This window comes from Giraffa tippelskirchi, chromosome 7, assembly GCF_054371585.1.
Source record: "Giraffa tippelskirchi isolate mGirTip1 chromosome 7, T2T-mGirTip1v1.2.pri, whole genome shotgun sequence".
NCBI classification, from domain to species: domain Eukaryota; kingdom Metazoa; phylum Chordata; class Mammalia; order Artiodactyla; family Giraffidae; genus Giraffa; species Giraffa tippelskirchi.
In genome coordinates, this window is record NC_137281.1 from 2,468,638 (window position 1) to 2,479,110 (window position 10,473).

At 57.9% G+C, this 10,473-nt stretch overlaps 1 protein-coding gene across 5 annotated transcripts; it reads right to left on the bottom strand.

Annotated features, from left to right (window-relative positions):
* Positions 1-734: 734 nt before the first annotated feature.
* Positions 735-7,555, bottom strand: LOC145514503 (leukocyte immunoglobulin-like receptor subfamily A member 6). Of its 5 annotated transcripts, none has more exons than XM_081512373.1 (10): positions 7,250-7,555; positions 7,062-7,097; positions 6,604-6,834; positions 6,165-6,467; positions 5,637-5,933; positions 5,101-5,284; positions 4,432-4,479; positions 3,624-3,740; positions 2,796-2,848; positions 735-1,923 (listed from the first exon to the last, which is right to left on the bottom strand). In XM_081512373.1, exons 1-9 carry the CDS (start codon positions 7,281-7,283, stop codon positions 2,821-2,823), a joined length of 1,278 nt encoding a protein of 425 aa, XP_081368499.1. In that variant the 5' UTR covers positions 7,284-7,555; the 3' UTR covers positions 735-1,923; positions 2,796-2,820. The 5 variants fall into 5 exon arrangements, with proteins under 5 accessions (XP_081368499.1, XP_081368496.1, XP_081368498.1 ...); XM_081512370.1 differs by having other exon boundaries at positions 5,101-5,403; XM_081512372.1 differs by having other exon boundaries at positions 6,604-6,888.
* Positions 7,556-10,473: the final 2,918 nt, after the last annotated feature.

Sequence of the window (10,473 nt, forward strand, 5' to 3'; positions counted from 1 at the left end):
CCTCCCCCTCACACCAACACTAGTAACCATTCTACCTCCCTTGTGTCTCATTTTGACATTTCAATCATGGGCATTTGATTACCGAGTCAATGAATAAAGTGATCAATATTCCATTTAATCTCAAGTCCATTTAGTAAATTGTACACTTGAATATTTCCATTTCCTCTTCATTTTCTGGATGTTGGTATCAAGTGTTTCATAATGTTCTGTCACCAAATAAATCGTGTAGGATTTGTGCTGTGGCCTTCAATTTCGTTCATGATATAAAAAATATGGTTTCTCTCTTTTTACCTGGGTTGTGGTGGTTAGAATTTATGACTATTGTCAAGAATGAGTGTGCTTTTTGTCTTAATTGATTTTCTCTACTTCTTGATTGTCTTCATTATTAGCTACCCTTGTCCTTATTATTCCTACCTTCTACCTTCAAGTGAAATAATTTGCTATCTCTTCCTATATTCTTGGTGTGAGCAGTGAGGTCATTGATTTTTTTAAGCTTTTGTAATATATTCATGGTTCTAAATTTTTTAAATTTATAAATTTTTTCCTGCACATATCAGTGTTTTAAATTCATACATTTGATGCATATTGTTTAGGTTATCATTTATTGAAAACATTTTCCAACTTCTGTGTTATCTTGTGGTTTGGTTTTGGTTCTCAATACACACATTTATCTTTTACGCACATGGACATAGGTGGAACATTTTTTGCAAGCTTTTTCATCATAGTCAACAATTGGATACAATTCAAATGTTTATTACTTGGAAAATGAATGAACAAAACACAGTACATACAATCCATGGAATACAGTCAACAGTAAAAAGAACAAACTATAAATCAATGCTAAACGTGGAAAAAACTCAAAAGAAATTATGCTAAATTTAGCAAAACAGCCTGAATGAAAAGACTAAATATTTTTGATCTTATTTATATGAAATATCCTAAAAAGCAAATTTATAAACACGAAAAGCAAATCAGTGGCAGGGATCAGAGCACACCTACAGACAGGAACAAACTTTGAGGGATGGTGAAACGTGTTCTGTGATTGGTCCGGGTTATGGCTGCACAGCTGTATACGTTTACTAATAACCATTGAACGGTGTGCACACTCACAGTGTGTGACAGGCAGAATAAAGACGCCCCCCCCCCAAAAGATACCTGCTTTCCTATCCCCCAAGCCTGTAGCATGTTACATCACATGGCCAGAAGCATCATGCAGCTGCGGCTGAGAGAGGGGGATGATCCTAAATTAGCTGGGGAGTCAAAGAGTTACACGCGGCCTCAACAGTGGGAGAGAGACGCAGCAGATGAGGTCAGAGAGAGGCAGCAAGTCTCATCTTCCGTTTGGCCTTCAAAGATGAAGCGAGCACCCCCAAGGCAAGGACTGGGACAGCTTCTGGAAGCTGGGCAGGGCCCTCAGCCGACAGGAAGCCTTATTCCCACCAGCATAATAAGTTCAGTTATTCCAAGAACCTGAGCGAGGCTGCCCCCTGAGCCTCCAGAGGGGAATGGAGCTTGGAGACAGCCTACTGTTCATCCACACGCAGATTTTAGAGAAGTCTGTTGCATTATTTCCCAAATATAAGGATATTAGGTATCTCTGAGGGTAGAATTAGGTTATTCCCAAAGGGTCCCGGGGCTCCTGGTGGTCTGTTAGGAGCCCAGGGACTGGCTGCTGGTCATTAGGTGGTGTCCACTGCTGGCAGCTCCCGTGCCTTCTGGGGTCCCTGAGCTCCTGTCCCGGGAGCCTGGGGTCCAGGTCCTTCCTGGGCTAGCGAACGGCCAGAGCGGCGTACTCACTGGGCTCTGCTAGGGGCTCCCCTGTCAGGGGACCGGGGGGCCGGGGGGTGAGGCCGTCTCCCTTCTGAGGGCCCTGTGGTTCAGCTGGGCGTAGGTCACATCCTGGGGGGCTTTGGACGTGGCAGCCTGTGGGGGGGGAAGATGTGTGAGTGGGGCGCCTGGGGGCCCGGAGAGGAGGGACCCATCTACTGTGTGTCTGTCTGTCCTTCCCTCAATGCCCCCGACCGGGAGGAGAGGGGGGCACCTCCCGTCTTCATCTCGATCTCGGGGGTTCTCAGGGCGTCCGTCCCCTCCTGGAGGTCTGCCTCCCGCCTGGAGACAGTGACACAGGACAGGCGCCTCCTGGGTCGGCCGCCCCTCCACCAGCCAGCTCCCCGCTGTGCCCAGATGAGGCTTGGAGCCTCGGGTCAGGTCAGCTCACTCTCCTGATGGAAACTCCAGGGGCCTCCTGATGCCCGGGAGCCTCCGGGTGCTTTGTCCGGCCCTGGTTTCTGTCCGAGCCCTGAGCTCTTGCTCATCTGCCCCAGTACACCGCCGTCTTCCTGCTAAAGCGCGTCCCTCCTGCCTCAGGACCTCCCTGAGTGTGCCCACCCCGTGTGCTCAGCCCCATCTCTTGATTTACTTTCCTCCTCAGGACCTTGCATTCTGGGACTCTGCCTGCTTGTTGGCGTAGGGCCCATGCCCTTTGCTGGGGGATGAAGGAGGGGGGCCTGGGGCGTGCGGGCAAGTCACGGACGCTCGCGTCCTCTTGAGACCTGGGGCTGCACCCCACACCAGAAGGTCAGCCAGAGGACACGGAGCTGGGAAAGGCGCCCCGAAGGAGGGGCCCTGAGGTCGCAGGGCAAGGGGAGGGTGGGGTCAGAGCAGGACCCTGGGAGCCGGGAAGGGGGGGTCAGGGTGGGCGTGGCTGGAGCGGGGATGTGAGCACAGCGACTGTGCCCTGGGCTGAGTTTGGCAACAGAGGGTCTGTGGCGGCCGGACGGGAGCCGGGGTCTCACCCGATGGTCCAGCTGCAGCCCCACCTCAGACTGTGCGTCGCTGACGGCAGCATCTGCAGCAGAGAAGGGGGGACCGCTGGGCAGGGTTCCGAGACCCTCAGGGCTGGAGCCCCCGCCCTGCACCCCGGGTGGGGTGCTGTGTGGGGTTTCAGTTCCCAGCCCCGGTCCCCCACCCTTCTGAGCGTCCCCCCGCTGCCTCCAGAAGTCTCTGTGACCCCGCCTGCACCCCGGGGAGGGTGCTGTGTGCTCCCCCACCCTTCTGACCACCCCCCGCTGCCTCCAGAAATCTCTATGCCCCCCGCCCCGGCCGGCCGCCGCCTCTCCTGCTCACAGATGGCCTGGTCCTGGGTGTCTGTGGCTGGGCTGGAGCTGAGGAGACGCTGTGTCAGGGGGAGGAGGTGGGGGTGCTGTGGGTGGGGAAGTCTGGGGGTGTCGGGGCGGGAGTTACCTGCTCTGCGGGCCCCTGTCCTTGGGCCCTGGGTCTGCGGCCCCTGTGGGAGGTTGGAACTCAGCCTCGGCCTGGGATGGGACCCGGGACAGAGGCTCGCCCCGGGGATGTGGCGACCCTGCCCTCCACGTGGGATTCAGGAGGAGAGGAGGCACCCTGAACTCTTGCGCGTAGTTCAGTGGTTCGAGACATTGCACAGGAGGAAACAGCTTAAATTAAGGCCCGTGAGCTGACAGTGGGTGTTTTCTTTTTGAGTTTTCAACTATCAGTCTCTGGATGATGTTTCCTAAGCTGCCCTTCCCATGTGTTAGGTTTCCCTTTGAGTGGAGCCTGAAGCCCCTCAGCCTCCAGGGGCCCTGCTCACCTGGGTCCCTACTCACCCGACTTCCTGCGTCTGTCCTGACCCCGGTGTCGGAGGAAGACTGCGAGGAGGACGAGGAGCAGCAGGATGAAGGTCACCGAGACCCCGATCAGGACACTCAGGTACCACGTGAGGCCTGGGGCACCAGAGACATCTGAGTGAGCCAGGGATGCCATTTAACTGAGCACCTACTGTGTGCAGACTCGTGCTGCGGTCTGTGCATCCATCTCCAATCCACCCCACCCATTTTACAGAGGAGGAAACTGAGGCACAGAGAGGGACATCACGGGCCCCTGCTGACCCCGCCTGGAGCAGGCAGAGCTGGTAATGGACCCAGGGCCGTGAGCTCCTCCTGAGCGTCCCCCAGGAGGACACCAGCTTCCTGCTCTGGGGGCTCCTTGCTGTGGTGGTGGGGAGGCTGTCCGAGGGTCTCAGCTGGAGCTGAGGGTCCTCCCTTGTCCCCGCCCCTCCCCCACCACATTGGGGGCAGGGGGAGGGGCGGGCTGCGTGGAGGGGCCTCTGGGTCCTCCGTCCCCCACAGGCTGTCACCGCGCTGCAGCGGAGGGGACAGGACCCCACAGTCCCCTCCTGGGGGCTCCCTGTGCTCCTCTCCTGATGCGGGGTCACACCCAGGTCAGAACTGAGGAAATCTAAGACCTGGGCCATGGGTATCTCCTTTCACACTGGGAGAAACTGAGGCCCCAAAAGTAAGGGGAATGGGAAGGGGTGACAGAGTCAGTGTCTCCAGGGGGGCCTGAACCGGGGGCATAACTCAGCCCTGCCCCGCCCCAGACCCGCCACCACCTCCCCAAGACCCTCACACTTACTCTGCAGTCCCTGACTCCAGTGAGGGGGGTGCTGACCCTCCGAACCTCCTGCGGAATCAGGAAGGGAGTGAGGGTGGGGCTGCTTCTCCCCTCCTCAGCCCTGCTGCTCCCCCACCTAGCTGGGCCCCAGCATCTCCTGCTCTGTGACCCCTGACATTTCATCCATCAGCCTCAGAGCCCCTGGAGGCTGCAATTGCCTCACTTCTCTGCCCAACCTCCAGCACCGCCCCCGGGATACCAGGTGTGCTGAGATTGGAAGCAGAGTTCGATCAGCAAAGAACCCAGGGACAGGCCTGGGTCCAGTTGTCCACTTGCTTTACAGAGACCCCATTGTCTCAGGAGCTGTTAGGTTTAGCCCGTGTCAAGGGGCTGGGGTCCCCAGAGGATTCTGGATGACCCCTGTGACTGGGGAGGGGCGGCAGCTTCCTGGAACCCACTCTGCTCAGCACGTCTCTGAATCGCCCCTGGCTGCCCCTGCCTCTCTGCCTCCTCCCCCACCTCTGAGAAGCCCGGTGACAGGATGTGGGAAAGGGCGTGGGGGGAGCGTTTCCCTCCGTCCCTATGAAGCCTAGGTCCCCGTCTGCATGACCCTCCTTGACTCTCTTTGGAGACCCCCAACTCCCACCCTAGAAAGGGGGGCTCCATCAGAGCTGACCACCAGGCCCTCACCTGAGACCACAAGCGCCAGGGGCTCGCTGGGCTGTGAGAGCAGGTAGGGCTCTCTGCTGAGTGAGCGGTAGCACCTGTAGGTGCCCCCGTGGGCTGAGGTCACAGGACTCAAGGAGAACTCGGCCCGGTACCGCCCGTCTTGGTTCTCGGAGCACAGACGCAGGGGGCGATGGGCTGGCCCCTCCTTGGACAGAAGGAAAGTGTCTGTCCTGTTTCCTGACTGACACAGCAGGGTTACATTCTCCCCCGGGGCCACCGAGGGGCCCGGCTGCACCGAGAGCGAGGGGCTGTCTCCGAGCCATCCTGCAGAGAGGAAGGGGGTGAGGGCGCCGGGCCTCGGTTCTGAGCGAGGCTCCCCGGGCCTCTCTGGACCCTCAGCGCTGCCTCTGTTTCTCCGAGTTTCTCCCCTCCCCCCTCGCCCATCTCCCTCTGTCCCCCTCCCTGAGACCCTCCCCCTGGTCCCAGCATCACCCCTGGGGCTCCCCCGGCGGGGCCTGTTCAGGGTCTGGTCCCCGACGGACCCGCTGGCTCCTCACCTGCCACCAGGAGCTCCAGGGGCTCACTGGGGGCCGACCACTCGGAGGAGAGGCTGTGTCCACCGTAGCATCTGTACCGGCCCCCGTGGACGATGCCCACTGGGCCCAGGGGGAAGTCGGCCTGAGAGAGCCCCCCCTGGGGCCTCCGGCCAGGGCGCTGGGGGAGGTCCTGTCCCCCCTCCTTGGACAGAGCGAACCTGTCGTAGCCGACGTCAGAGCGACACTGGAGGGTCAGGTTCTGTCCAGAGGTGACGACGGGGCCCTGCGGGGTCAGCAGGGAGGGCTTCCCAGACAGCCCTGGGGAGAGACACACGCTGGGTTGTTGGAACCGCTTCCCTCGTGGACCCCCTTCTCTGGGCCCGGCCGCAGGCCTTCCTGTCTCTCAGTCTGTGTGTCTGTCCTGGAGCCCCACGCTCCTCTCCCCACTCTCCTCTCCCCACTCTCTCACAGGGGCTCCCCTGGGGGAAGAGACCCCAGTACGTTGTCGTGTCTGCACACATGTATGGGCTCAGGATGGGACTTCCTCACCTGAGACCAGGAGCTCCAGGGGGTCGCTGGGGGCCGACCACACACGGGGGGTTTCCCTGTAAAAGCCGTAGCATCTGAACGTCCACCTGTGTCCGGGGGTCACGGGGCCCACGGGGAACAAGGCCTGGGTCTGCCCGTTGGGGCTTCGCTGTCCATCCAGGGTCCAGGACAACTTGTCTTCTCCTTCCTTGGTCAGAAGGAATCTGTTAAATCTCTGATAGAAGCCACACCGGAGGGTCACGTTCCCTCCCAAGGTCACCACAGGGCTCGGCAGGGCTGAGAGGCTGGGTTTGCCGTAGACTCCTAGGAGAGAGGGAGGCAGCTTATTCCCTGGGGCCCCCACCCTCACCTCCCCCAGGGCTGGGCTGGGAAAGGGTCACCCCCTGAGAGCAGACCCCCTTCCCAAGGGCAGTTCCTGAGGCCCCTGAGTGTCCCTCACCTGTCACCACCAGCTCCAGGGGGTCACTGCGCTCTGACCAGCCAGCGGGGCTTCTGTAGTGGCAGTCATAGCTCCCCGCATCATGCTTGGTCATCTGTGGGATGGCGAGCTGGGCCTTGTGCGTGGGATTCAGTATTTTCTGTCTTTCCCAGAGAACCGAGCGTCCCTCTTTATCCAATCGGAACACCTGGGCCCCCGGTGTCCCCTGACACCAGATGGTTACGGGGCTCCCTGAGGGGACCACAGAGCCCGGATCAGCCCAGATGGTGGGTTTGGGGGGGGTCCCTGGAAGGAAATCAGAGGCGGGCTCACCAGGCGTCCCCCCCGGCCCCGGCTCTCAGCCCAGACCTCCCAGACTCCCCCTCCATGAGCCCCGAGCTGCCGTCCCCCTCCCCGCGGCCTGGGGGAGACCCTTGTCCCCACGAGAGGAGGGAGCTGGGCCCTGGGGACAGACTCACCAGCCTGCACCTGGGTCCTCAGGCCCACGCTCAGCCCTGGAAGAGAGAGCCCTGTGAGAGGTCTGCCCTCAGCTCTGAGCAGTGCTTCCCCTCCCTGGGAGCCTCCTGGGCCCTGGGGCCCCCTGAGGGAGCAGGCTGGCTGGGGGGACCCTCCAGACCAGGGCTCCCCCTGCCCCTTCTCATCTCACCGAGGCAGAGCAGGGCGGTCAGGGTGGGGGCCATGGCGTCTCCTCCCTGCGGTCCAGGCTGTGAGGATGGAGGAGACCTGGGTGCCCTCCAGACAGACAGACCACACGGTGTGTCCAGTCAGAGGCTGGTGCTTCCTGTCACGCGGCTCTCATATAAGCGTCCCCGCAGGAAGGGGACCGATCCTACCCGGAACCCGGCCCTGGTTTCTGCAGGCTGAGGCTGGAGCGGGCACTGGGTTCTACAGACATTTCTGACTACTTCTGAGGCCGCACGTGACTCTAAGCTACCCTAACCCTTCCTGGTCTGATGGCCTTTCTCCCCCCAAGCATCAGCACCTATTCACCGGAAGCCGAGCAGCTATTTTGGTACATGTCAGTCTCCGAGGCCACCCCACATAAGATGTAAGAATCCTTTTTGTTCAGAAAACAATTTCCGCCCATCATAAACCCCGACGTGTGCTCCAGGCATGGTCCAAATGTGCTATCAGGAGATGAGAGCCCGATGCAGGGCTCAGGGCCAAGCGGTCAGCAGATCAGCGGCTCCTGCCCAAGGTCTGAGCCCCTCCTGGTCTTGAATGGCTCGTGTTCATCCCGAGTCTCTGGCTCGGGCCGCCTGTTTGGACGCAGTGAAGTTGCCATCAGTCTCTGCTCCCCCCATAACACTGGTGATGAGAGCGGTGCCCGGGCTGCTGTGGAAGTGGGAGCCGGCCGAGAAAGGAGGTGTGACGCGCACAGAACGGCACCCAGACCGCTTCGGGTCAGATGCAGGCTGTGCGCTGGGGGTGGAACACCAGCCGAGCCGTGTTATCCCTGTTTCTCCCTGTTGGTGATTGCGGGTGAACTCGGCGAGCCCCGGGTTTCTCCAGAGTGAAGCTGCTGTTTGCCCTTCGTGGGGAGATATTGATACTCTGAGAGTTTGAACACACTGCGTTCCTTCTTAAACATTCACTTAATAATGTTCGCAGCTGCTGACCTTATGCTGCAGCCACATGCTGTCTTTTCCCAGAAGCGTCCGCGTGCGAATGAACCACACTGTTTATCAAACCGCACTGCTTGAAATGCCTGCGGAACACGGCTGGTTCTCTGTTTGGTTCTTTTCCTGGAGGAAGGAGATGCACCCAGGCTTTCTTGTCGCCGCGTGACTCAGAGGCTCTATGGTGTATGTGGCATCTTTAAAAAATTAAAAAAAAATTTTAATGTGAGCCGTTTTTAAAGTCTTTGTTGAATTTGTTGCAATACTGTTTCTTTTTCTGTTTTGGCTTTTTGGCTGTTGGGCCTTTGGGACCTTAACTCCTCAACCAAGGATGGAACCCCCGGCATCGGAAGGCAAAGTCTAACCACTTGACCAGCAGGAAGCCCCTCTACGGTGTGTTTTAGGTTCTGGTTGAGCTCATCCCCTCTGCCTGCATACTGCTTCTCCTGGGGTGTCTCCTGGGTGTGATTTTTCCATATAAAGTTTAGTATCAATTTGTCTACTTTTTGAAAAAATGCTTGTTGGTGCGTTTTGAGGACTCTGGCTCATTTATACATCAGTTGAAGAAGGACTGCCACACTCGCCGTGCCCAGGGCCTCTGTCCGAGGGTCGGATGCGGCTCTTCATTTCTGCAAAGGTGGTTTCTGTGCCGCTCAGGGATGTTGGAAAGATACACACTCACGTGGGCTCAGTTTTCCACGTTCCGTATTACATGTATCCCTTAGAATTTTCCTCTGCTGTTGTTTTTGTTCTTCCTACTCAGGGGAAGCTGGGATTTCTTTGTGGATCTGAAAGTGGTTGGTTCATAGAAATTAATTTTATAGTGACCACAAGTCTGACTTTTTGATGGCTGAGTGACTCTCACCGCGGTGTCTTGAGGACTCTCCAGTCCACTTCCCTCTGCTCCCCGCACTCCCCGCACCACTCAGCCCGCCTGCCCCTCCCCTCCCCTCCCCTCCCCCTCCTCCCCTTCCCTCCCCCCTCCCCCCTCCCCTCCCTTTCTCCCCTCCCCTCCCCTCCCCTCCCCTTCTCCCCTCCCCTCCCTCCCCTGCCCCTCCCCCTCCCCTGGTGGCCCAGCTCCCTGGGGTCTACACGAACAGGTTCTCCCTGGTGACCACCATCTTGCAAGAACTGTCTCATCCCGCCTCTCCCACTCTGCTTGCCCCTCAGTGTCCCCATCAGAGAAGAACACAGACAATTCGTGTGAGGACAGGGCTCGCACTGCCAAAAACTCAGTGAAAACGAGCAACCAAGAACAGCTGCTGGCGGTCCTGTCCGAGTCTGCTAATATTCCACCTGGTTGGTTTTTTTATTGGCAGGGAGGGGTCAACTGGCCTGGTTTCCTGGCACCTAGAGAACAATGAAAATTCTGTGTCAATGCAAGAATTGTAAAGTTATGTTTAATTTGGGGAACCTGTAACACTACAAGATAAGAATCTAAAACTGTAAAACCGTCACGAAAACAACAGGAATAAGCTGTTTCTCTGTGGCCAGGATTCGGGACGTTTCCTCAATGGCCAATGGTCCATGGAAGCCCTGGACAGGCAGCCCTTTGGTCACTGTCTGCCTTCCCTGCTGGCCTTCTGGAACGTTCTGGCATGTTGCTCCCTCCATCCAGCAGGCCAGCTTCCCTGCAGGCCCCACATCTGGGCTCTGGGCCCAGGCCGCTCCCGGCGTCCCTTTCTCTCTCTCCCTCCCCAGGCAGGCCTTCATATCCGGGGGTGATTTCCTTTGTTCAACGTGCTGCTGGCTTCCAAGGCTAGGCTTGCAGGGCTTCCAACAGATTTGGCCTGTGGTGACCTGGAGTTGTGGTCTGATCTGGGAGGTGAGTAAGGATTGATCCGCTCTGTTCTCCTTAAAGGGGGAGAAGACTGTCTGACTTCAGAACTGAAACGCTGGCTGGGAGGGAAAAGAGGAAGCAGGGATTGAAAGAGACATTGTCTTCTGGTCCAGAAGGCAAAGACGCAGAGGCTTTCAGAAGGGGTGAAGTCAAGTTCACAGACTGGATTCAACCCATTGAACAGAGGTTTTCAAGCCTCTGTTTTAGCCTCCATTTCACATCCCTGTGGTGACCTGCTCTTTCATGTTTGATGTGGTTGACGGCTCAGCTCTTTAGGTCAGACCTGGAAGGCTGTACCATCCCCAGGGCAATTCCAAGCAGTGGGGAACAGGAGCCCATGAATACATTCCCAAGTGTCTCTGCCTTCGGAGGGAAGACCCTGCAGGGCACTCTCTACACTCTCGAGGTCCT